Consider the following 27,117-nt stretch of genomic DNA (forward strand, 5'->3'; position numbering starts at 1 on the left):
CCCTCCCCCACCCATCTTCTTTGTACAGTATTTGCTTTACCACTTAACTGATGTATATTTGCTTTGGACAAATGTCCACCCACTTTCAAAATAGCTTGTTCCCTTCCCCACCCCATGTAAGTGAACCATCTCTGTTCTCTCATGTCCAAGTATGTCTCGTACATGCTTTGCAAAGTCTCTTTTACACAGCTCGTTATGCATGCTTACTGGCAGCAAATAAACAAAGGTGGAGAAACATCATTCTGTGCAAAAACATGCGTACTGTGTGAGCTCAATGCAGCGGCTCATTTCTGCAAAAGGAATAAAAAATGGGTTTAGAGGGGGGGGGGAAGAGGCAGGGTAGTCGTTATACAGAACACTTTTTACTGCCTGTATTATGGGCACGAATTATACATTTCCCCCATGGGAATGGCGGGAAGAGTGACGCAAAAGCGGAAGCCGTGAGGTCTCCGAGGGCGGCTCAACGGCCGGTCTCGCGCTGCAGCTTCCCGCGCTCTCAAGGCCCCGGGAGGAGGAAGGCGTGAAGGGAATCCCGAAGGCGCGAAAACCTCGCGCATGCGCGGGCCTTCCACCTGCGACAGCCCAGTAGGCCGGCCGAAGCGAGCGAGCGTGCGGCAGAGCGGCGATGGGATGTGGGAGGGAGCTGGTTCGCCGCCCCGCGTGTGCCTATGTGGGGCACGTTACAGCTCCGTGACGTCAGCGCGCAGCGTCACGCCGGGAGGGACGCACGAAAGTGTAAGTTTCAATTTTTTTCCCTCCCCCTTGCCTTCCTTCTGTGCCAACCGCCAAAAAGCCAAGAATCGCGGGACCGCCGGCGGAGGGGGGGAGGGCGAGCGGAGGCAGCGGCGAGCCCCGTTCCTCCCCATCCGCCCCATTCCGTGCAAGGAGCGCGAACAGGTGTGAGAAGGGGGTCAAACCTGCGGGTCGGCGCCGGGGAACCTCCAAGCTTTGGGGGTGGAGGGGGGGGGAGGAGGCAGCAAAGCGAGGCAGGAAGGAGAGCGCGGCTTGGCTGGGTGAGCTTTGGCAGGGGCAGGGAATGATGGCGCTTTCGCGAGGAGGAGGAGGAGGGGTTGTTGCCTGCAACCCGATCCCGTGCGTGTTTACCCGAAAGTAAGCGGGGGGGGGCTTGCTTCCAAGTGATCAGCAATTGTGCATCGGATCGCAGCTCTGCACCCCGATCCCTAACCCAAGTACGGTAGAAGAAGAAAGAGCGGCTAATTTTAAGTGGCGATTTACTCCCAGGTAAAAGCTTTGTTTAGGATTGCGGCCGATCCTTTATTATTATTATTATTATTATTATTTTGCATGTCTGCTTTTCTATCCAGTAAGCACGCAAAAGTCTCGGTGGAGCTTGCTTCCAAGTAAGCCTGCACACGGTTGCAGCCTTAAGGGATGGCTGAAATGTACTCGTGTTGGGTGGGGGGGGGAACGACACCCCCCAAAAAAAGTCCCTTCCTTTGCTTCAGGAAAACTTCACACTTTCTGGAAACTGTTGGAACCAAGGAAAGAAAAGAGGCTTGCAAAGCGAGGGGTTGGGGTGGAGAGGCGCTGGAAGGGGTGAAAAGACGTTGTGGGAAGGGGGGCAACTTCTTATTATCATTTCCCATGCACACTTATGTCGCTTCGTAATTGTTGGCAGAGTTCATTCTGGTGCAGTCGAACGAGTGTGTGTATGTTTGTGGCCGGAGGTTGGGGGGGGGAGAGCAGAAAGGTGCCCCCCCTCAACCTTATCTCCCCACAAACACAGCTGCTTTGCCTTGCAAGGAGGAGGAGGAGGAGGAGGAAGCCTAGAGGTGATGGTGTTGCTCCTCGGCTGCTTCTCCCCACCCCCGAGGGGGTTTTGAGGAGGGCCGTGCATTGCACATGTGCAGTTGGCATCTCTCTCTCTTTCCGTGCAAGAGCGGCGCTGTGGGTGGGGGATTGCTCGGGAGTGTGTTGTGGGGGATGGAGTTTGCTCCCTGCTTCTCCTCCTCTAGTTCCTCAGGTACCGTCGGCGCCTTGGGCAGGGGAGTGGGTTGCAGGGACCGAAAAGGAAGACAGGTGGGAGACGAAGAGGAGGAGGAGGCAGCGGCGGTGGGAAGCGCTTAGGCGGGACGGTTTAAGGCGAGGATCCTCTTCCTCCTTCCTCCTCTCTCTCTTTCTACCCCGGTCTCTTCCCTCCCCCCTTCCCCGGGGCGGGCGAGGAGGAGGGTCTGCTGAGGGTGAGGTTGGTGCCTGGGTGGCCCCCCGTCTCTTCCCTCCAGCCTCAGACTCCCCGGGCTCTGGTCGGGCTTCTGAGGCCCTGGAGAGGGGGCGGGAAGGTGCAGGAGGCGGGGGCTGGCGGGAGTTGTTCTGTGGAGGCAGATGCTGCTTCGCCTGGTTTTCACAGGGACTCTCAGGACCAGTTTTCTCCCCCCGCCCCGAAGCAGCATGTAAATTTCCAGGGCCTGCTTGCATGTTCGCATGGAGAAGCAGTGGGTGTGTTTTGTTCAGCGTTGGGGGGGGGAGTGTAGTAGGGGGTTGGGCCCCTGAGGCCTAGCAACTGTTCTGCAGTTAATGGGTCAGGAGCAAAGCCCCCCACCCTGCTCCCCCTTCTTCTTGGAAGGGGGTTGCTTGCAGATTTATGCAGGAGGCATATTTATGCTTTTCAGTCATCCAGCGCATAGCTGGACAGGGTGCAACTCCCCACCCCCACCTCTATGATCCTGTCAGTTCAGGCCATCTTGCCTTTATATTCTCAGAAGATCAGGGGCCAAACGCTTTGGAGACGGAGCTGCTCTTAATTTATGAAGGCCTTAAGTTGGGTCTTTCAGACTGTAACTTACTTTTACAACCCCGTTCTGAAAGTCAAGAAAATGTAGCCATCTCAATTTTAAAATGTGTTCCCTGCAATAACCCAAGTTCTTCTCTTTTAATTTATCGTTTTTAGAATACAGTGCTACTGTTCCTGTACCTGTGGCAATCAAGCAAGTAAAGAACTGATTTCTTGGGTTAAGTAACATGGCAAAAGATGTAAGTATATTTGTAAGTAATGGTCCTACAGATAATGTTTTTGTTTATTGTATTTGTATCCCACCTTTTTTTTCTCCAAGGAGCTCAAGGTGATGTATATGGTAATCCCCACAACTACCCGGTGAGGTGGGTTAGCTGAGAGGCAGTGACTGGCCCAAGGTAACACTAGCATTAATAAATATAGGAATTCACTGTTACCCTATGTATTCATGTAGCTGCATCTACACAGCAAATAAGCAGGTGTTTATCCAGCTGCATTGACTCCATCCTGTGCCGCATAATGGCAGTGCAGCATATCAGTAGGAGCATATCACAAATATGTCTGGCTACATCCCCATCATTTAGGCTAAGATGCTTTTAGCATAGTGTTATAGAGATGACAAGTCATCATATCTTCTAATGATGAGTAGTGTTGAATCTGGTATATTGTAGTGGTGGTATATATGCACATAGTAGCAGCATCCTATACTGCTGTACTAGAGTAGCATGAAACACTTAGCAGAATTCCATAAGTCACTATGTTTTGTTCTCACTTTATTCCAAACTAGGGAAGGCCAGTTACATGTTTGTGGATCAGAATCAGTTTTATTTGAGTCAGCAGGCCCCAAATAATTATGAAGGTATAATTTTTTTTGCCCACCATTTCACATGTGAATAAACTAGGGAAGGCTTCTACCTTTCAGGATGTTTATTGCTAGCCCACTGGCTCCTAGTATAGCTCCAATAATAGCTTAACACTTGCTTTGCTTTGCTTTCTTAAAAGCAATATAAGTAGAAGGTTTACACTAAAAAGTTAATAGGCTTGAGGATCTGTAATAAGCTGTTTGTCCGTCATATGATTTTGTGTGATGCTGACTTTGATCATCTATGGCATGAATGAAAAAAACCTTTTTAGTGTTGCCTTTTTAAGTATGATGCAGTGAATTCTTACTGCTTTTATTAGTACTCTACTTTCCATTATATTGCCTGGCTGAAATAGAAGGTACACCTTTATCCTTCTATTAATCTAGCCCTCTTCTAGCAGAACCACACCTTCAGCATTGAAAAGCATATGACAGTTTGGTTGTTTCTTTGTGCCCTATTCTTAAAAAAATTAGAGTTGTTGAATTTCCTATTAAGGTATTTATCATAGACTCAGATCGTGACCTAAAATTGAAATTGCAAAAAACTAGCTACTGGAATCTATAGTTTCCTCCCGTTGTTGTAATTGTCCTGCAAACTAGAACAGTCAGTTCAGTATCATCAATGAGCATAGGTTTAATCAGTATGGGTAATCCCATTGATTTAGAGCAGGCTTCCACAACTTATAACACATCAAAAGCTGTTTTACAATATCACTCGGATATCACAAATAGACAGAGGGCTGTGCTTAGTTTGGCAGGTCCCAAATTCTGCAGTTAATTTAAATTAGGCAATTAAAAGTGCAAAGAAAAAACACAGAAAAATAATTGTTTTAAATCAAGTTTCCCATTTTGAATTTTTTCCCCCTGAACAACTATGCATGCTAACTAGTTAACGACAACAAAACATGTTGGTTGGCAACTAAATTGAGCCATCTTAAATGCTATAAGTAAAATGGAGAGCTTTTGTGGTCTTGCAGCCCATATCCACTGCAAAAATAATGTGGGATTAGAGACAAGTAACAGATCTTTGTTTGGATCTCTGTAGAGATACAGAAACACCAAGGAAGGTCACTTACAGTCATGGGAAAAAGAAAGTGACCTTCTTTGAATTCTGTGGTTTTACATATCAGGACATAATAGCAATCATTTGTTTCTTAGCAGGTCTTAAAATTAGGTAAATACAACTTCAAATGAATAAAAGTACATGACGTATTACACCGTGTTATGATTTATTTAACAGAAATAAAGTCAAAATGGAAAAGCCATATGTGAAAAACTAAGTACACCTTATGATTCAATAGCTTGTAGAACCACCATTAGCAGCAATAACATTAAGTAATTGTTTTCTGCAGGACTTTATCCATCTGTCACATCACTGTAGAGGAATTTTGACCCAGTCTTCTTTACAACGTTGCTTCAGTTCATTGAGGTTTGCTGGCATTTGTTTATGCATAGCTCTCTTAAGGTCCCACACAACATTTCAGTTGGGTTGAGGTCTGGATTTTGACTGGGCCATTGCAACACCTTTTTTCTGTTCTTTTTCAGTCCTTCAGTTGTAGATTTGCTGGTGTGTTTGGGATCCTTGTCCTGTTGCATGTCCCAGTTTCAGCCAAGCTTCAGCTGTTGGGCAGATGGCCACACATTTGACTGTAGAATACTTTGGTATACTCATGGCCAGCTCAATGACTGCAAGGTTCCCAGGTCCTGTGGCTGCAAAACAAGCCCAAATCATCACCCTTCCACCACCGTGCTTAACAGTTGGTATGAGGTGCTTATGCTGATATGCTGTGTTTGATTTTTGCTAAATGTGCTGTGCATTATGGCCAAACATCTCCACTTTGGTCTCATCTGTCCAAAGAACATGGTTCCAGATGCAACTTTGTTCAGATGCAGCTTTGCAAACCAAAATCATCCTGCCATGTTCTTTTTAGAGAGACGGGGCTTTCATCTGGAAATGCTTCCAAACAATACTTGTTTAGTTTTTTTCTATGGGTACCGTCATGAATTTTAAAATTTAACATGCTAGCTGAGGTCTTTAGAGCCTGAGATGTAACTCTTGGGTTTTTTGCAATTTCTTTTGAGTGTTGCACGGTCTGACCTTGAGGTGAATTTGCTGGGTCGTCCACTCCTGGGAAGATTGGAAATGGTCTTGAATGTTTTCCACTTTTGAATAACCTTTTCCGCTCTAGAACATTAGTTGGAGATGGCCTTGGAACCCTTCCAGTTTTATGAGCAGTAGCACTTGCTTCTCTAAGAGTGTTGTCTTTCCTCCTTGGCATTGTGTTAAAACACACCTGAATGCTCCAGACTGGCAAGCTACTAAAACTTTGGCTTTTATGGAGGTGGGCACACTTGCTGATGATCAATTAAGCGAGGGTATTTGATTAGCAGCCCCTGTCTGCTACTTATCCTCTTAATTCCCATGGATCAGTAAGGGTGTACTTAGTTTTTCACATATAATTTCTCCATCTTGAATACAACATCACCTATATGGACTCTGGATCATCCTGATGAGATGCAAGATGGCATTTCTAGAATGCTATCTGTGAAAACTTGCTGCTTCCTGGATCCAGTAGGCATCAACAACAATAAATTCAGTATATTGCTTTTATGATATTTAAAACTAAGAAGTCATATTTTCCTCTATGGTTCTAACTAATTTTGTTTGATAAACTGTTGTGATTGAGTTTAAGAGGTAAGTGTGGACTTAACACTTTTGTTTTAAATTCAGATTTCCTTTATAAACATACACAATTACAAAGTCACTTATAATGCAATTTCCTCCTGCCATGTTTAGGGCCTCAGGATATTACGTGTCCTTGTAAATGCAGAGAAATATGAGGCTTGTTTTTCTCTTGAAAGTACACTGCAAATTCTAAAATGTATTGCTGATAATCCGTGTTCAACCTAAGCTTTGTTTATCGAGCGTTTGGTTTTTGAGCGTTTTGGTTTTTGAGCGTTTTGGAAGTCGAACGGACTTTCGGAACGGATTCTGTTCAACTTCCAAGGTACAACTGTAGTGACGCTGCGGGACTCAGCCCTATGGTAATTATACCATGAGGTCCTGCAGGGATCTGTGCTATTGAAGATCTACATGAAGCTGTTGGGAGCCATTATCAGGGGACTTGAGGCGATGTATCATCAGTACACTGATTGTACCTTGCCTCATCTCTTACATCTATTGGAATCGGGAGCTAAAGGGATAGATGCGGGCCAGTAAGCTGAAATTTAATCTAGAGAAGACAGGGGCCCTATGGATTGGTTTCTGGGTCCAGAAATTACGATTGGAATGCAGTTGCACTCCCCCTAAAGGAGCAATTGTGTGATCCAGGGGCACTCCTAAATTTTACCTTATTGTTGGAGACTCAGATCACCAGATACGCCCGATTCCCTAGCTGTTGCCATTCCAGGATAAGGATAGTTGGAATTTTGATGACTCTACATCGGGCCTCCTTTGGAGGTTGCAGCTGTTGCCTGGGTGCTGTCAAATTTAGGTGCCTGAAGCATATTGAACCAGCCCTGAGGCAACTTCACCGGATGGCTATTTGTCAAGGTGTTGAGTTTAATATATGAAGCTCAAATGGCTTGGGGCCCACCTACCTGAAATAGCACCTTTCCAGGATCATCCTGCCTCTGAATTGAGATCTGCGGAAGATTCCTTATTGGTTGTGCCATCAGTGACAGAAGTAGGTTTAGTTGACCCAGAGCAGGGCCTTCTTGGAAGTAGCACCTTGACTTCAGAGCTGTCTTTCCCCTTGTATCAGGCCAGATCCCACTCTCATTTGGTTTTAGTGGCAGGTTAAGACGTTTTAGTTCTGCCAGGCCTTTGTGTTGTTTCCAGGCAATTTTTGTTTCGGATGAAGTGTATTTTAACGGCTTTTTATTCAGTGATGTATGCCATATGATGTTGTGGCCCAACCTTTGACCTTCAAGTAGAGGGCATGGAATAAATGCCCACAAATGAAATACATAATACTTGATACACAATATTTCACTTTACCCATACGTTTATTTTAAGTGAATTTGCAATATGTTAATCTTGTAAGAAGGAGTTCCGTATCCTCTGAGAAAACAGTACCTTGCGCAGTTTATAGTTTCTTGGTTTTGTACATGTATGTTTTGTGTGGTCCGGTTCCAAAGAGCTGCTCAAGTAATCAGTGTGCAGTAGGAGTCTTTGCACTTCTATTCTTTGAGTAATAGCGCACATCCTTTGCAACATGGCAGATTCCTTTGAAACTGAGGGCACTTTCCTAAGTAGGTTGTGTGTGGCATTGGTTGGTGGTTGTTTAAAGAAAGAACATCCCTAGTCCTATGACATACTTAAAATAGCTTTTGAATGGTTGCTGCTATGACTGATGGGAGCAGAACTGACATTGCTATATGTCTCTGGAGATAGAGAAGGGGGTAAAGGTGCCAGTCAGATTGACAAAGAGGCAGTGTAATTAAAGGAAGTATGTCAAAGTGGGCAACGGACTGAAGGAAACTGAAAAAAATAATTTCTGATGGATCTGTGATGAAAGGGAAAGCTAAGGAGATTGTAGGGTTGAGGCACAGCCTCAGCAAGGCCCAGGAACAGAATAAACGATGCACTATTGGCAGGAAGGAATTTGGTGGGGGCAGTAATCCAGGAAGTCAAGGGGGGTCAATTTGCTACCTCTACAGCCTAAACTTTGCTAGCACTATTGTACTTTTGAGTTTCGTAAAAGAGGACTCAATTTTAAGGTAGCAAAGAGTGGCAAGTTGTGGGGGCAGTCTGAGGACACTGAGATCCAGCGCCGAGGGCCTTCTGGCAGTTCCCTCAAGAAGTGGGGTTATAGGGAACCAGACAGAGGGCCTTCTCAGTAGTGGCGCCTTCCCTGTGGAACGCCCTCCTTTCAGATGTGAAGGAAATAAGTAGCTATCTTATCTTTAAAAGACATCTGAAGGCAGCCCTGTTTAGGGAAGCTTTTAATGTTTGATGTATTACAGTATTTTAATACTTTTTTTTTTGAAGCCACCCAGAGTGGCTGGGGAAACTCATCCAGATGGGTGGGGTATAAATAAAAAAATATTATTATTATTTATTTAGTTCAAATCAACATGTTAACTACCGTATTTTTCCGTGTATAACACGCCCCCTATTTTGGGCAACTCCAAATTAAGAAAATGGGGGAGGGGGATTTCCAAGAGTTGTTAAGCTTTTCTTGGGGAGGATGGCCCAGAGTTGTTAAGCTTTGGGGGGGGGATGATTGCCAAAAATCACTTACCTGCCGCTAAAAATCGTATGCGTCGCTGAAGACCCACAGCTGCCAATCAACCGCCCTATTGCCACAGCAGCAGCCAATCACCATCAACCCTTGCTGCAGAGAATCTCCCGCTTGCTGCTGCAACAAATCAGCCAACCCCCCTCTGCACTACCTGTGTATAAGACGAGCCCCAATTTTAAACCTAATTTTTTGGTAAAAAATCCTCGTCTTGTACACAGAAAAATACAGTAATTAAATACATCATTTATAGAGTTATTATTGTTGGCAATTCTTTGTTGCTCAGCCAGGCTATAGAGTTCAACTGTGTGCTGTTATATAATTATGCCTTGTTCTACCCTGAAGTAAAAGGGCTTTTTGAAATGTTGCAAGTTCTCTAGTGCAAAGAGATTGTCCTCTCTCAGAGAGGGCTGCATACTCTGCTTATGCTGCTTATATTATCGAGTTATAAAGTAACAATTGAAACTAAATAATTACGAGAATCATTGGAAACAAAATAATTTAAAATCATGGCTAGCCATTATGTCCAAACTGGGAAACATGGTTTGTTTCCTTCAAATCATGATCAGTATGTCAAGAACAAACCTTGACTTGAGAGTGTCATTCGCGGGAGTGGAACAAGCCACAATCTCCAGTTCTGATGCAGTGCTAAGTTGCTGCTTCCGCTCACTGGCGAGGAAGAACAAAGTGAGAGTAATCTGCATATTCATGTTAAAATATTACTCCTAGCTTACTATGGGGTGTGAATGCAGTTATCGTGTTCAGAGAAGACTGAGTTAAAATGTAAGGGACATAATGTATATTGGCATATGTGTTTTAGTATCCCCATAGCAGTGCATGTATCTGTGGCTAATAATGTGTAATACTTAACAAAAAGCATAGACTCTTTCTGTATGTAGCATGTAGCTTAATTGAATTTACCATTAAAGTATATAGAATTTCAAGCAATGTGGGTTGGGTTATCACTCAAACATTTTTTTGTTGTTGCTTTCTACATCTAGCTCCAAGCAAAGCACGGCAAATAGCATTTTTTTTTGCAATAGGAAAATAGATGTATTCAGTAAATGTCTGTGGAGTAATTTGTTTGTTTATGCAGCTTCTAGAGTATTATGTTCCATATCCAACTGGTATATCAGACTTCTGAGGGAATTCAGCTGGTTTCCTGATTTTGATAGAAAATATTTGTACACATCAAGTATTTTCTTAAAATTACATCAAAGCATTCTTTTTTTATTCCAGTTAATTAGCCTTTCTTAAAGGAAGGTTATACCAATGTTAAGAAATTTGGGAGGTGGGAGTTATACATTGAAGATATGGCATTCTGGATTTGGGCGCTCTTCAGTCATACCTGCTTGAGGAGAAGGGCAAGTTAGAAGACACTGCATGAAAGATGTGAATGCAACTAACTGCTCAAGTTTTCCTGCTGGAGCAAGTGCAACTTTTAGCCTAAAATGATGCGGTGGGAGAGGGGCTTTATCTTACAGCAGGAGGGGTAAATTCAGATTTCCATAGAAGTGTTTTACATGCCTAGTTGGTCATGTTTAAGATACTTGGTTCATTATCTGTTGTTGCATTTTGTGGAGTTCAACATATATTGCTACAAAGGACTTCTAGCCCCCAGTTCTCTTTCCATCAGTCTCAATCATTGCAGATAATTTATTTGTTTTGAGGGAATTTCATTTCATTTATTATATTTCCATGCCACTTTTCACTCACATGAGATAAAAAAATTAAAATTTTAGATTTAAACTTAGTTTTGATCATTCAACAAATGTACAAAATATTAAGAAAATTGGATGACATGAGGTAAAAAAGTTGGATCACTTGATATGGAATGACCCACTGTTAAATGATAATATTCAGCTAGTCTGTAGTATTGCATTCTTGAGTTACCGGTAGGTGATTGAGCACTCAGTGCCAATGTTCTTCGTTGAGCTGGATTCTCCAGATTCATTTCAATCTAAATTTGCTTGTTGAATGGAAATAACTTTCTCTGCCCTAGTGTACCTGGAACTGGAAGTGGGGATGTATGTCCCTGAAGTGTCTCTAGTCCAGGGATAGGCAACCTAAGGCCCGGGGGCCGGATGCGGCCCAATCACCTTCTCAATCCGGCCTGTGGACAGTCCAGGAATCAGTGTGTTTTTACATGAGTAGAATGTGTCCTTTTATTTAAAATGCATCTCTGGGTTATTTGTGGGGCCTGCCTGGTGTTTTTACATGAGTAGAATGTGTGCTTTTATTTAAAATGCATCTCTGGGTTATTTGTGGGGCATAGGAATTAGTTCATTCCCCCTCCCCCCATATAGTCCGGCCCACCACATGGTCTGAGGGACGGTGACTGGCCCACGGCTGAAAAAGGTTGCTGACCCCTGCGAGTCTAGTCCTTCCTCGAGATGTAGTTCCAGAAGGTGGTGCTGGGGATGGGGGCGACTCCTGTTGGACATTTTGACTGTAGTGTCCTTCAAGATTCTGTCTTGTACCACATGCTGTTTAACAGCTACATGAAATTGCTAAGAATGCTCGGGGTTGCGAAGTTTAGTCCCATTAATATGCTGATTAAACCTGGCTCTCTCTCCTTTCCATGTAAATCCAAGAGAGCTGTTCCAAGTTTTGATTGGTGCCAAGCATCAGTAACCAAAGTGAAATACCTTCTTAGTTCTTTTGCATGCCTAAAAATGGTAGAACTTCTCATTTACTAAGCCATCAAATTTCTTATTTTAGTGGCTTTCTATCCTTTAATCTCAAGGGACGCGGGTGGCGCTGTGGGTAAAGCCTCAGTACCTAGGACTTGCTGATCATAAGGTCGGCGGTTCGAATCCCCGCGGCGGGGTGAGCTCCCACCGTTCGGTCCCAGCTCCTGCCCACCTAGCAGTTCGAAAGCACCCTTAAGTGCAAATAGATAAATAGGTACCACTTTATAGCGGGAAGGTAAATGGCGTTTCCGTGTGCTGCGCTGGTGCTGGCTCGCCAGATGCAGCTTAGTCACGCTGGCCACGTGACCCGGAAGTGTCTCCGGACAGCGCTGGCTCCCGGCCTCTTGAGCGAGATGAGCGCGCAACCCTAGAGTCGGACACGATTGGCCCGTATGGGCAGAGGTACCTTTACCTTTTTTTATCCTTTAATCTGGGCTCCATCTTTGCCGTTAACGTGTTGACTTAATTCCAAATGGTATTGTTAACTAAATCATTTTATTCCGTTTCTAGTTGCCATAAGGAGCTTTGATTTTTTTTTAAATCTCCAATCCAATGCTAATTTAAAAAGTGTGGAAATTGTTGCCCTAGGGAACCACAATAAAAGTCTCACCTTTGAAAAATGATGGGTTTTGGGGGGAGTAAGGTAAGAAAATAGAAAAAGTTGATAAAAATTTATTCCCTTGTGCTTACAGTACTTTTAATTTTTGCTCTGCTTGTAAACGTGCTAAGGGTTGAATATGTAGAACTTTATAATGCAGGCTGCTGGCTTATTTTAAAGATATGCTTCTCTTTATTATACCTACATTTTGTTTGATTCAGTCCTAAGAGTTCACAGCAGTCCTGTCTTGGAGAAATAATTCCCTAGTTGCTTTGCTCATGTGCTAGTCAACAAGAAGCAAAATTGGTGAGTTGGCTGGCAGTGCACTCTAGGGTACAGGGTAGGCCTATAAAGAGCTAGTAAACAACTGTGTGTACTTCAGATTTCCAGTGCACCTGCTCTAAAGTTCTGGTGATGGCAGTCAAACCCTGGTCTGACCTCCAGGCTGAATTCCTTTGAGGTCTTATGGCAACTGTATTCCTTGTGAAATGCAGCTTTGGTGACATTTTAAAACGTTTTGCTTTCCTAAGTTGAAAAAGAAACTTTGAGCTAAAACTCCAAAACTCACTTTAGGGCCAGAGGGAGGCATTTGAAAGGAAAATGTATGTGATAGTTTAACTCCTTTGGTGTAGGAAGCCCATGACCCTGGTAAAGAGGACAAATGTCAACCATGTATTGATCAGAGCAGTCTACATAGTTGCTTGCTTCTGTGGTGGGTGTGTAATGGGTCGGAATATTGCATATTTTGTTCTTACTAAGAGCTGGGTTACACAATTGCCAGCTGATAAGTCTGTATGCGTAATGGGGCATTGGGAATGTGTATGTGCCTATGTGCAAGTTCCCCAACTCCTTAGGACAAAACAAGGTGTGGCCTGAACCAAGGGGGAAGGCTAATGGGGATTTTGTGTATAGCTATATGCACATAGGTAGACCTGGAACAGAGTGCTATGATAAGCCTCCACAGTAAACATCACAGATCTGGTGCTTGCCAGGACCACAAAAAAATCCAAGGCACAGACCCTCATGGATCTTAATTATTTTTTATAGAGAGTGATAACAATACCACCAACAAATCACAGAAAGCTTTTGTGGACACAAAGGCAACCTATAACTTGATGATGGATTTGGATGGTCCCTTGCAAAACCTATTGGGACCTGGAAATGTAATTTGTTTACAAAGTACTTTACATCTAAATAAAATGTGTCTTCTCTCATAGGCTGGTCTAATTGAAGCTAATGGAGAATTAAAGGTTTTTATAGACCAAAATCTTAGTCCTGGAAAAGGTAAGAAACTCTTGGTCATTGGCCTTCGTATTTAATGAAGTAAGACTTCTGTGTGTGTAGTAAGGCTGGCTTCAAGTTTGAGGAGTCCTGGGCAAAGAAACCTCGGGGTGGGGGAGGGGTCCCATTCCTCTTATCTGAGGACCCTGGTGGGCTCAGCAGGGCTGCAATGGCTGTTTTCCTAGCCACACTTGACACCTGGGCCTAGTCTTTCTCACAGTGACACAGATCTATTAGTACTTTGTAAACTTCTTTAAAATTTTGCAGCTGAAAGGCAGCGTGTACAAATTTTAGTCAGTAAATATATCCTAGGCATGTAATGCTACCTGCACAATGGTGTTTGTTATAGAAGAAAGCGTGCATATTGACCGTTCAGTCTTTCTTACTTATCGGTTTTCACTGAATTTTTGAAAGAAATACTTTATACAAAAACAATACATTAAACAACAACAATTTTTAAAAAGTGCACATGATCAGTGGCAGCCAATACTGTCATCAACCATTGCCATGAATTTGTGTAGGGAGTCCATGTGCCCAATAATTTTCCACTTTCCCCTTGTGGAAAAGGCATCTTCTCATAGGCGGTGGCTGGTATCTTTGGTCCATTGTATGATTAGGGAGAGGATCTCTCCTTCCATTATTGGATATTATGTGTTTAGCTACCATGAGTGTCCACAGCAGCCAGTCACATTGTTCCTCACTCAGATTCCAGAGTGGTATGTAGTTCATCAGCAACATCTTTGAATCCCATGGATACGTCTAAGGCCTTATTTATGCAGCTGTTTATCTTTGACCCAAAGGGTGCAGCTTTTGAGCAGGACCATGTCGTGTGACATAGAGTTGCTTGAGGGGAGCCACAGCGGCAACCTATATCTGTTTCATAGTTGTTTATGAAAGAGACAGTGTGTTACTCAGTACTCTCTGAAAGTGAGGCTTTGGAATCTTAAGTCTTCAGTTGAAGTGACCGAAGGGGATAGCACCTGCTCAAAAATCCAGATGTGCCATAGGCCTATAAAAAGGTGCTGACCCCTGCTGTAACAAATAAAGCTTCAATTCATTTACTAATGTGTTTGTATCCTAGATTTTTAATAAAATTATTTTTATGGGACAGGGCATCCAAATGTGAGTAAGAATACATTTGAGACTGATACAGTTATTTCTCAGCAGAACCGTTCTACTTTCGTTCCGAGCATAATTCAAAGTGTTGGGGCTAACTTTTAAAGCCCTAAATTGCCTCGCCCCAGTATACCTGAAGGAGCGTCTCCACCCCCATCGTTCAGTCCAGACACTGAGGTCCTCCTCCGAGGGTCTTCTGCTGGTACCCTCACTGTGAGAAGCAAATTTACAATGAACCAGGCAGAGGGCCTTCTCAGTAGTGGTGCCCTCCCTCTGGAACGCCCTCCCTTCATATGTCAAGGAGATAAAAGAATTACACAACTTTTAGAAGACACCTGAAGGCAGCCCTGTATCGGGAGGTTTTTAATGTTTGATGTTTTTATTATGTTTTTAGATATGCTGTAAGCTGCCCAGAGTGGCCGGGGAAACCCAGCCAGATGGGTGGGGGTAATAATAATAATAATAATAATAATAATAATAATAATAGCAACTATTATTACTTTAGTTTCCTAAATCAACTTAATGACTTACACCAAAAACATTTTATCATGATTTGGTTGCGACTGCAATTTTCTAATTCTCAAAATAGGCGTATAATGCACAAAAGAAAGACAATCAACTAGGGCTATACCGGTGTCTCATAAAGATCACACTTTTAAAAAGTTGCACACTAGAATAGTTAATGTTAAAAATCTCTTCCAATCTCAGATGCTACTTGCCAGAAACTGATTGGTATTTTCTTATTTCCTTTAGTCATCAAATCCCTCCTGAATTATTTCAGACAACACTGTATTTAACTACTTAGAAGGGTGGGTGGGTAATTGGCTGCATATACACCATCCTAATATTCTGTAGCTATTCAAGTGAATAGCATACTTTTTCACTTTACTTTCTACCATTCTAAAATTTGACTTCTATAAAATATTTTGTACCACAGGGTGGCAGCATTTATACAGAAATGCATATACACATTGCTCATATAGAACTTTTAAAAACTTCTGTCTTCATGACATCTTGGGAGACACAGGCTGCAGTTCTGTGTATGCTTCACACTGGCTGTTTCCAAGTAAAAATGGATGCGACTGTAAAGAGATGTGGAAGCTTTCTTCATACTGATTTGTGGCTGACAAGATTTATCCAGAACCTTGGTAGGGAACCTATGACCCTCCAGTTGGCATGGTTAATGGTCAAAGATGATGGGAGTTCAGTCAGTAGAGTTTATGGTTTATAGCTAATGGCAATCACAATACAGTATGAGCACAGATCACACAACTACAAAATGAAAGACATTACTAAAGGATGATGGGAGTTGAAGTTCAGAAATATCACGAAGGCCATAGATTCTCCAGCCTGATTTAGAAGTTAATCTTCAAGCAAAGCAGATGTTTCTGGTAGTAGTTTAAGTCAGTATGTCAGATAACTTATAGTGAGGGATTCTAATCTTGGCACGTTGATTTCACTGTCTTCAGAGAATTAAATTGAGCTATTATGTTTGAGCTCAATGGTTTATCTCGAGGACTTCATCCTAACATTTGCTCAAGAATGTCTCCCGCTCTCACATATTTAAAAGCATTTTAACTTGGACGTGTGCAACAGAATTAGGTTAAATATTAGACTGACCTCTTCAGTTTGCCTAGTCAGATGCTAATAGTGTTGCCAGTTATTTGTTACCATTTTGTAACTTTTCAATTTGTGTATTTTAGGTGTTGTTTCATTAGTAGCCGTTCACCCTTCCGCAGTAAATACACTTGGAAAACAACTCCTACCGAAAACATTTGGACAATCTAATGTCAACATTGCACAACAAATGGTAAGAGGTCTGTAGGGAAAGCTACTGATTCATTTGTGATATGTAACTTGTAGATTTTGAGGTGCCACATTAATCCTTTGCTGGGGTCAGCCTCAACATTGGAACACATTCTGAGAAAACATGCATAAGATTGTTCTACGTCTATGTGACTAAACTGTGACCCTACAGATGTTGGTGTGCTGCAGCTTTTATTAGCTTCTGCTAATGCACCCAGTGATGAGGGATGGTGGGAGTTTTAGTTTGGAAACTTCTAAAGCGCCGCCTCTGTTGTACATTAGAAATTTTTGAGATCTACATAGGAACCATGGGGTCCACTTAACTTGGCAGCTTTCAGCGGAGAAGAGCCCCATTAGATGAGGTTCTTTCAGAAGCATGCCTACATAATATAAGTTAGAGTTTGATTCCAATTTAAGAGTTTCCTGGTTGGGCAAAATACCCACTAAAAATGTAAATTGTGGTTTTACTTTTTAAAATGTATCTAGTATAAAATTACGGCTTCCATACTAAGGAAGATAATATAATTACAGTGTTACCTCGGTTTTTGAACGTCTCAGAAGTCGAACACTGAAAACCTGGAAGTAAATGCTTCTGTTTTTGAATGCGCCTTGGAAGTCGAACGGCTTCTGCTGAGTTTTTTTCCAGTTTTCTCCATTGAATTTGCAGACCACCCTTTGCGCCTCGGTTTTCAAACATTTCAGAAGTCGAACGGTCTTCCAGAACGGATTCTGTTCAAAATCCGAGGTACCACTGTAATCTGAATAGGACTGGCATTAACTGACATTTTGTATTAACTGTAGGTTATTGGTACACCTCAGAGACCTTCAGCCCCCAATACTATTCTGGTATCAAGTCCACATACACCCAACACACACTTCGTACCGCAGAACCAGACTGCAGATTCTTCGCCTTGGTCTGCTGGGTGAGTAAAATTTAGTTAGGTTACAACATATTCACAGGAAAATGTTACAACATATTCACAGGAAAACGCATGCCTCAAAAGCTTTATTCTTGGTAACTAAAGTTGGGCCTCATATCTAGCTAGTTAGCTAATAGCTGAAAAGTATTGGGCCGAATCCAGTGATATCCCTGGAGGCTTATGTTAGCAGAATCAGGGAAGGAGATAAGTGTTTGCCAGTTTCCCTGACAGCTCCCCATGTGATCCAGATACTTGGAGGACCCTTCAGAACACCATGGGAGGTGATGCAAGGAGCTGCAGGGGAGGGGGAGCTCAGTGACAATCACCTCACTTCCTGTCCTGCCAGCAGAAGCCTCCCCTGGACCAAAGCCCTTTCCATCCACTCGAGGACATAATTGCATTCAGTTCTCTTAAACTTGTAGTTCGTTTCTTCCTCATGTAAAGGTTGGTATCTGAAGGTAGATAGGGTGTGTATTTCTATAGAGTTTCCTTTGAATAACGTTATAAGCAAATTCAAAATGTTTCAAGTAATAGGAGTGTATGCCTATTGTCATAATAGGCCTTCTCTGTAGTGGCACCTTCCCAGTGGAACGCACTCAGATGTCAAGAAAATAACAACTACAGTCATACCTCGTGTTGCGTTTGCTTCATGATATGTTTTTTAAGGTTGCGTCCTGCAGCGACCCGGAAGTACCGGAAAGGGTTACTTCCGGGTTTCGCTACATGCGCAGACGCGGGTTGTGTTCTGCTCATGTTGTGAACAGGACTCTGGTTAGCAACCAGAAGTACCACTGTATCTGACTTTTAGAAGACATCTGAAGGCAGCCCTGTTTAGGGAAGCTTTTTAGGATTGATGTTTTTATTATGTTTTTAGATATGTTGTAAGCCACCCAGAGTGGCTGGGGAAACCCAGCCAGATGGGCAGGGTATTAATAATAATAGTAATAATAATATCCTCATATTTTAACTGTGTGTGTCTAGGTCAGATGTGGGTGTCCAAACCAACAAGTTACGTTCATTAAAACAGTTTCTTCAGTGCCACTGCATTTCTTTAAAAATACTGTTTTGAGGCGTTCTACTGTTTTTGGCTGTTTTTGTATATATTTTATATATGGACGTTTTACGATGGACTTTATTTGTAATGCCCAATAAAGGTTTGGCAAAGTAAATATGAATTCTGCTTCTATGCAGACAAATTCCTAAAGGCAGTGGGCCAACACTGCCACCATTAGAACATATTTTATCATTGATGAAGCCTTCTTTTGCACAAGGTTTAATGAAACAAGTGATTTGAGGTATCGGTTCTCTTAAAAAAAAAAGAAACCCACCCTAAAGTCGTCTCATTGGTTTTGGGGATTTGTGTGTGTGTGTGTGTGTGTGTGTGTGTGTGTAACTCATTGTATCTGTATTTATAGGAAGCGCAACAAAAAGGGTGAGAAGAATGGCAAGGGTTTGCGGCACTTCTCTATGAAAGTTTGTGAGAAGGTTCAGAGGAAAGGAACGACCTCATACAATGAGGTAGCAGATGAGTTAGTTGCAGAGTTTAGTACCGCAGATGCACACATCTCACCAAATGAATCGGTAAATATATTCATGTTCTGAATTTAGTAGAGACAACAAACCCTTTTCCTGCATGCTACAAATTACCTACATGCAGACACAGCCCCTTTCTTTTTGCTTTCTCTCTTAGGGATCATCCCAGTGTGTCTATTGTGTGTTATGAAAAATTCAAGTTCTTGCTTTCAAGATTAGAAATGCTACTCTGTTAACCGATAAAGTTGTGATATTACCTCAGCCGTTCCATGACTGGATAAAATCTTTAAAATAGTTTAATCAGAGATATTCTAATACTCTTAATTCAACAGCAGGCTTATGATCAGAAGAATATTAGACGACGTGTCTATGATGCCTTAAATGTCCTTATGGCCATGAACATTATTTCCAAGGAGAAGAAAGAAATAAAATGGATTGGCCTACCTACTAATTCAGCTCAGGAATGTCAGAATTTAGAGGTAAAATGCGGTGGACATTTCTCATTTGCAGCATTTCTTTAATCTTGTTTTCTGATTACTCGGGATGAACAGATTCCCTCACTTCCATTCCAAGATGGCGGCATGCCTTCGGTTCCACACAGGGTTTCATTCTGGTTGGAGACCCAGATTTTGGAGTGGTGGAATAATTCATTCTGCACATCTGGCTTTCAAAATCATAAATTTCTTTAATTGAGAATGATTGTGCATTTGCAAAATTTCATAAGTAAAAAATAAATCTTTAGGGTAAGAACCTCCCAAGTGCTGGCGGAAGACAGAGGGAGTAGACAGTTGACACTTCCTCCCAAGTTCTGGAAATATTCCAGGACACTGTAACTAATAATGAAAATTTGAGTTCCACTTTAGGGAATATTTACAGTGAAGTAGAGCCTTAGAATCTAATAGGGTCAGATTCCATAAGCACCTCTGTTTAATACCCCTTCATTCTATGAATGACTTCACTATAAGAAACAGATACATTTTTGGTTGAATTATTTTGATTGTCTTTTAAATAATCTCTGAACAGGCTTATGTATCATTTGATGGTAGTTAGCTCTGGGTGTTCAGGATTTTCTTGTATGCAGAGAGAGGGTTTATGGCTGTTGCCACACTGTCGTTGTTGTTTAAGAACAACAAATGATGTTTGGAATTCATTTCAGCAGATATGAAATCTTGGATTTAAAAAAAAAAAATCTAAAACAGCCGATTCTCATGCCGTCTTGTGAACTGCTTTGGAATCTTGCCTATGTTTCAAATGTATATATTACTTGAGACAGGGTGCTGCTTTTTCAGAACCAAGTATAAAGTCCCCTTAGATTCACAGAATGAACTTCTTGGTTCCTTGGATTTTAGGCCACATACAGAGCATTATGTAGCTATGGTACTTCTCAAATTCACCCAGCTCCTCTCTAAAACTAACAAAGTTTCTTTTCTTAAGGTGGAGCGACAGAGAAGACTTGAAAGAATAAAGCAAAAACAGTCACAACTACAAGAGCTAATACTTCAGGTATTTTTGGAACTGTTGTTTGCCTTGCCAAATCACTTTATATTTATTTATCAGTTGTCTAATGCGTTAAGATGAGCCGATTTCCCCCTGAAGCACTTACTTTATCTCACATAAGTAAATGACATGACTGGGAATAAGAGGATAATGGGCTGGACAAGTCAACTAAGCAGGTGGGCTAGCAGAAGCCAGGGCAAGGGCTCCTGCTACTGGAAAGGTGCTCCCCCCCCTTATCTGCCTCAGATCAGCTCGGAGGGGGGGGGGGTTGAGAGAACTCCCCAGAACAGTGCATGGGGATTGGAGAGGGGAGATTTTTCCGTCTGGCAAGGCGAAATGATTTCCTCCCAGTGATTTTAATTCACTTTAGCAATAAGGCATTACACAATTTTCGTTCTTGATTATTGCAGGCACCTATATGCAACTTCATCTGATTCTGTTCTATATGTTTTGTGTCTCCTGTTTTTATTTTAGGCCTGCCCTAAAAGATAGAGTAGAATTAAATAATAGAATAAAAATAATTAACTGGAACAACTTCAGGGGTGTTTATTAGACAGTCTTCTTTGCATTTTTCTGGGGTTTCAAGAACAGCAGCCTTTTTACTTCTGGAAAGTACTTCCTCTTGGTAACCAGGCAGTATGTGCATATATGAAATGGCACCGAGGGAATAGGCTTTTCTTCAGCTTCCTGGTCAACCCTACCTGATTAGGCAGATTTTTCTCTTCCCTAACCCCCCCACTGTCTTTCCTCATCTTATTTTACTTCTATTTTACAGATGATCTTACGTTTAAAAAGTTTGTGCAGAGTTTATTCACTTTGTAGAAGTTAGATTTTTCCCCATGTTCTGGACTCTGTTTTGGAGCTGGAGGAAAACCTTCCACTTTGGGGGTTTGTGTGTGTGTGTGTGTGTGTGTGTGTGTGTGTGTTTGTTTGTGTAGACTTAAACACATACCACCCAGTAACCAAAAAGGAGGCATTTCTCAAAACTTTAGAGTGCCTAATCCACAAATGCTTGGTTATAGATACTATTGTTACTTGTTTAATTATTCTTAAATATTCTTATTTAAGAATTAATGCCAAACATGCCTTCACAATTGTTTTCCTATTCTTAAAGAAAATGAAGTTGTTTATATTTAAATCCCTTAACAGCAAATTGCCTTCAAGAATCTTGTTCAGCGAAATCGTCAAGCAGAACAGCAAGCAAACAGACCACCAGCTTCTAATTCTGTCATTCATTTGCCATTTATCATTGTGAACACCAGCAAGAAGACTGTGATTGACTGCAGTATTTCTAATGACAAGTAGGTTGCTAGTAGGGAAACGGGTGTTTTCTTCTGTCCTTGCGAATACACTGGCTGCATTTGCATGATAAATTATAATAAGCGATTGGCTCGTGCTTTGCTCCTCCCTCTAGTAAGCATGGGAGCAACAAACCATAGTACTTGTCTTGGCATTATATATGAACTGGGGAACATGGTTGTTTTGCTCAAACCAGTGTCTGGTAAGCAAAGAAGAAATCTTGCCTTTGTGTTGTGGTTTATTTGAAGCAAAACAAACCAGGACCCCCAATTTGATCATAACACAGTAAGCCAGGGAGCATAGTTTCATTGCTCATGCTCTTGCAAGAGGAGAGCAAAGCTGCAAATGTTCATGGAGCTAGCTTGAAATTTATGCAGGAAAATGGACTAATCTTTTAAATACTGACAAAGTTGGGGTTGAAAATGCTGGTTTTATTATATTTATATACCACCTAATTGCCTAAGTGGTTTCGAAGTGGTTTACAAGTATAAAAACCAATAGAAAAAATACAAACGCACATAATGAAAATCCACACTAAAACAGTTCATTCAAAATGTTAAAATAAAAACTCGCAATTAAAAATGTACAATAAAGTAAGCCCATTAAAGCAGCACAGAGGTTAAAACAAGAGGTTCAGTTCAGGAGATAGGGCGGTGGGGAATGCTTCTAAACAGGTATGTCTTCAAGAACCAGAGGAACACTGTTGAAACTTCTTGTATTTAAGCAGGTGGAACATTCTAGCACATTGGTGCTACTAGTGAAAAAGCTGGCCTCAACATTCTATAACCTGATGAGATTATAGCTGATTCTGTGAGCTGCACTCCTCAACACGGATTTCTGCAGGGCTCCACAAAAGACCTCTGCCAGTGAGACTGGACAGTGTTGGTCTTGATGGGCCAATTATCTTACTAATATATGAAATATTGAAATATTTGAGTCTACTGCTTCCTGAAAGACAGTGTTGGAATTGTACAACAGCATCAAAATGTGCTGTATCTTTTAAAGTTGTGTATTAGTAGAAGATACACTTTGTAAGAAAATTTTATAACCCTATGTGCATAGCTTTTTGACCAGTTTCTACCCACTTTCTGTAGGTTTGAATATCTATTTAATTTTGACAATGCATTTGAAATACACGATGATATAGAAGTGTTAAAGCGCATGGGAATGGCTTTTGGGCTAGAATCCGGAAGTTGCTCAGCAGAGGACCTAAAAAATGCAAGGAGCTTGGTTCCTAAAGCTCTTGAACCATATGTGACAGGTAAGGTTCTGTGAAATATTTCCTTATATTTAAAACGTACTCGGAAAAGAAACCAAACTGCCATTGGAACTTGACACAACTGCAGTATGCAGCGCTATAGGATACAAGTGGTTTGCAAAGCCTTTTATCAGTACAGTTGCCTAAGCAAAGCATTTTCTGAGTGAAAAGTTCTTAAGAACTTCCCTGCCCCCAAATGATGGAAGTAAAAGTTCTAATAGTGCAGTAACTTCCAAATCATTGTGGAGTTACCACCACCTACATAGAGGTGGATTATCAAGCGGTCGATTGTGAAATGTTAGGTGCCAGGCCAATCCTAGAAATCATTGCAGAAAGGAGAACTGTTTGTAAAGTGCTCTGGTGCTATCCTCAGTTGGTGTCAAAAAGGACAGCAGAACATCAGAATTAACAAGGCTGTCCTTGAAATACCTGTTAACTGGGTTGGACTGCATTCTAGGAGATCTCTGGCAGCCACAACACTATATGGCTCTTTCGTTCTCCACTGCTGGCCACCATTGATCATGCAGAACGAAAAGCAATGGTTGGCTTGATAAATATGTACTTGTCAGCTATTAGAGCAAATTTGAACCAAGTCTGATTTCGTTTTAGCACGTTTTTCCATACTTTTAAGTGTAGCAGTTAAGAATGATCAATATTTTCATAGCAAAAGGAAGCTGTCGTAGTCATCCTTGCCTCTGCTGTTCCGTAGAACTGGTTTTATTTACTAAAATACAGTGGGGTGTTTTAATGATACACTTAGTTTTGTATGCTGTGGAATCCCTTTAGAGAATTAGGCTTTGTACGCCCAAACTTATTTCCCCCCCCCCTTTGTTTTTCTTCTGCTTTGTATGCACTTTAGAGATTATTCAGTGCTCCTATATTTTAGTGGGAACTTTAATGGGCCGTGTAACTGCTTCTTTTTTTTAAGCTGCTTAAAAAAATTCTTTGTGATGGGCACTTTGTACAAAATTTCACTATATGTTAAAAATATTTGGATTAGATTTGTGTTTAGTACAGAATCAACCCTGCAGAATTCATAATGCTTTCTTCCTTTACAGAAATGGCTCAGGGATCAATAAGCAGTGTGTATGTCTCATCCTCATCAGGTTCAGCTTCAAATGGGACAAGATTTTCAAACAGGTTAGATGGGATTTCTCTTTAAATATTGATAAACCTGGCAAATGGCAAGCACCTTCATTTTCAGAACCCCCCCCCCCCCAATCGATTTTAATGCAGAACAAAACGGTATTACATACAGGGATATAGGGAAAAACAAAAAGAAACCATAGGGATGAAAGGTGGCACAAATCACATATATTAACAGTTCACATATCGCATAACGAAACAAAAGGTTAACTCCAAAGTCCAGATTTCCTGGGAAGCTGGTGTAAGTTGTTGTAAGTGGTGTTCATTTGTATACAAAATAAAATCCCGCTCAACTGGATAGAAGGTATCCGATGTAGCTGTACCTTGCCAAGTTCGAAGATGGTGTGTAACTTCTTCAAAAACGGCAATATTCCAGACATTATTGGAATATCCAGTATATTCTGATTTCTGTATGGTGGGCAAGCATGTAGTAGCCAATAAAAGCTATAACAAAATCTTCTAATATAACCATCTTGTTGCCATGCCCAAAAATAGACAGGAGAGCAAGAAGAGGGGGTAATTAAGTTGACTGCTTAGTTTCATTAAAAACCAGGAACCAAAAATGTATAGACCTACAAATGCTTTCACCAGAGGTAGAAGTATGTTCCCCTAGCTCCACAGCCTTGCCAATGTGAGAGGCGTGTGACATTTGCCCTGCAGTCCTGTGCCACCTATGATACAGCTTAAAAGTGTGGTTTCCCTGATATGGACTTTACTGCCCAAATAGAGCATATTACCGTATTGGCCCAAACATAAGCCTCACCCGAATATAAGCCACACCTTTAAAATTCAAGGAGGGAAAAGAAAAAAAGACAATATCCGAATATAAACCACTCCCTTAAAATTCTGCAGGCACTCACACCCGTTCCGTTTTACCATATGTCTGTTTCAGCTGTGATACCGTAAAAGCCAATTTTTTTAAGGTTGCGAATTTAAGCCACACTTTAACTTTTCATGGTTAGAATGGGGGGGGGGGGGAGTGAGGCTTATATTCAGGCCAATACAGTACATTCCAAATATCACCACCTGTATTCTCCCCATTATCTCCCTCCCCAGAATTTTAAAACCAACTTAGAGCCTGCAGTGCAGGTTAATAATTGCTTATATGAAGCTGCAACCCAAGCTTTTACCATAGAGGAACAGGGTTTTTGTAAGAGGTCTAGTGACCTGTGCACGGGTGCAGATCAGCCAGAAAACATGTTACCCAATAAAAATGCAACCAACCGATGTCCTTGATCTGGGAGGCTTCCTTGGTAGTGGGTGATGGATTCTGGTTGGTTGGATTTTGTTGTTAGCCAGATAAAATCTTATCAGCAGCTGCTGAGACTTCCTAAGGAAAGTGCTTCTTTCATCAAAGTGCAAATTTCGCTTTTTGTTTTGCCTAATAGTTTCCCTAATCGGCATTTTGAAAGGGTTAAAGCCCAAAGGGCGATAATGGTGTAGAGCAGCCATAGGGAAGTGTTGAGAAGTTGGTCCCAATTCATACCCACAAAGGCTTTTTCTTTCCTTTTGCCATTGAATCCAGGAAGGCACAGCAGTTGATCCTGGCATCCTAGCCAAAGATACGAGCAAAGTCCCTGGGGTCCAGTAGCAACCTTGCATAACTTCAGTTAAAATAATTTTTTAGGCACATTCCTTTTCTCACCCTTCCTTCTGCATAGCTGTGTTGTAAAAACTTAATGCATTAATGGAAAACCAGTTAAAAGTATTGATCCTAATTTGCTTTTGTTTCAGTGACTACTCAAATGGAGGGGATGGAATGTTAGCTACAAGTTCCAATGGATCTCAATACAGCGGCTCTAGAGTAGAGACACCAGTGTCTTATGTTGGAGATGACGACGATGACGATGACGAGGACTTTAATGAAAATGACGATGACGACTGATATTTTTTGCGTGTAGACTTTTTTAAATGTTAAAATTCAGCAAGCTTCAGGAATAATTCTAGGAAGAGAATTGTCATAAAATTGCCCCATCAAGGAGATACTGGTAAGAGTCCTGAATTTAGAAAATGCTCCTCCAGTAAAGTAAAAAGAATTGTTTGTTTTATGTAGATTTTTTTACATGTGGTGAGGATGTGTGTGTTGATACCAGTGTGTTAATGCAGAACCTTTATTTACTCTTTGCTTAGAATTTTTAACTTGAAGGAAAATGCATTTTGCCCCTAAGTGTTGTTGCTAAGTTTGAAAATGTAGCCACATTTAATGGAAAATAAAATCTGTCCACCTGTCAAAAATGCATACACTGAATGGCATTTTATTTAGAGTGCATTTAGGTGACACTTCGTACTGAAGCATAGCAAACAAATGTTATATTTTGCTGATCATGCAGAGTCCAAAGAAACAAACAAAAGAGCCTCTTTTTAAATGTTAGTTTGCGGAAATTGTGTGAATTTATTTCCCTTTTAAAAATTATTCTGATCATTGTAATTCCATCAAATTTATATATTGTGTTTGCTGAATGTTAGGACATATGAAATACAATTTTTGGCAAATGTTTACTGCCAAGCTGGCACAGCTGTGTAAATGTCTTGAAGGTTTGGGATGAGTTTTGCTTATGATAAAAATTTGCCTGATTTCTTACAGGCAGATTTTGAAAACAATTTGTTATATAGTTGTTTACATACCTATAAGTCTATCATATAAAAGACATGTACTGAAACAAATGTTTATATTTGTTTCTTAAACATCTTCCAGTAATCTATTATAAAGTTGAAATTAAATATAGAGAATGTTTTATGTTTAACTCAAAATTTGTCAATCACTTTTAATACTTCATTTTTTTATAAAAGAAATTTCAGGGCAGGTGGTAGTCTTTTAAAATTTATTCACAAAGAATTAACTGCACAAATACTGTCAGCTGCCTGTTCTAAGACAGTAGTCTTTTTATTGAAACACAAATAAACTTTTCTGTAATATTTTATGGAATATAAGCAGTTTGTTTTACTTGTTTAATTGTGGCACTATTAGTTTTTATTAATAAAAAGCGCGTGGGCATTTTTAACAAGTTCTTTGTTTCTCTAATCAAGATTATTTTCACCTTCTGCTTTGTTGTGTTTTGACTTGTGATATAGTTCTTCAGTTTGGAAGAGTTTCAGAGCTCTTTAAATGGGTA

At 41.3% G+C, this 27,117-nt stretch overlaps 1 protein-coding gene across 9 annotated transcripts; it reads left to right on the forward strand.

Annotated features, from left to right (window-relative positions):
- Positions 1-449: 449 nt before the first annotated feature.
- TFDP1 (transcription factor Dp-1) lies at positions 450-27,009 on the forward strand. 9 transcript variants are annotated; one of them, XM_083735624.1, is made up of 12 exons: positions 450-735; positions 2,909-2,991; positions 13,366-13,432; positions 16,249-16,355; positions 17,153-17,274; positions 18,687-18,852; positions 19,137-19,283; positions 20,239-20,307; positions 21,451-21,602; positions 22,695-22,861; positions 23,917-23,998; positions 25,739-27,009. In XM_083735624.1, the coding sequence occupies exons 2-12, from the start codon at positions 2,980-2,982 to the stop codon at positions 25,887-25,889; spliced, it is 1,242 nt and encodes a 413-aa protein (XP_083591750.1). In that variant the 5' UTR covers positions 450-735; positions 2,909-2,979; the 3' UTR covers positions 25,890-27,009. The 9 variants fall into 9 exon arrangements, with proteins under 9 accessions (XP_083591750.1, XP_083591753.1, XP_083591752.1 ...); XM_083735627.1 differs by having other exon boundaries at positions 586-735; positions 19,140-19,283; XM_083735626.1 differs by having other exon boundaries at positions 587-897; positions 19,140-19,283.
- Positions 27,010-27,117: the final 108 nt, after the last annotated feature.

The sequence above is a fragment of the Podarcis gaigeae genome (assembly GCF_964106915.1).
Source record: "Podarcis gaigeae genome assembly, chromosome: 4".
NCBI classification, from domain to species: domain Eukaryota; kingdom Metazoa; phylum Chordata; class Lepidosauria; order Squamata; family Lacertidae; genus Podarcis; species Podarcis gaigeae.

Bases quoted from the DNA above. Each gene is read 5' to 3' on its own strand.
- TFDP1 (XM_083735624.1), top strand. The intron at 16,356-17,152 runs GTAAGAGGTCTG...TATTAACTGTAG, and splicing joins TCAACATTGCACAACAAATG to GTTATTGGTACACCTCAGAG. The intron at 17,275-18,686 runs GTGAGTAAAATT...CTGTATTTATAG, and splicing joins TCTTCGCCTTGGTCTGCTGG to GAAGCGCAACAAAAAGGGTG.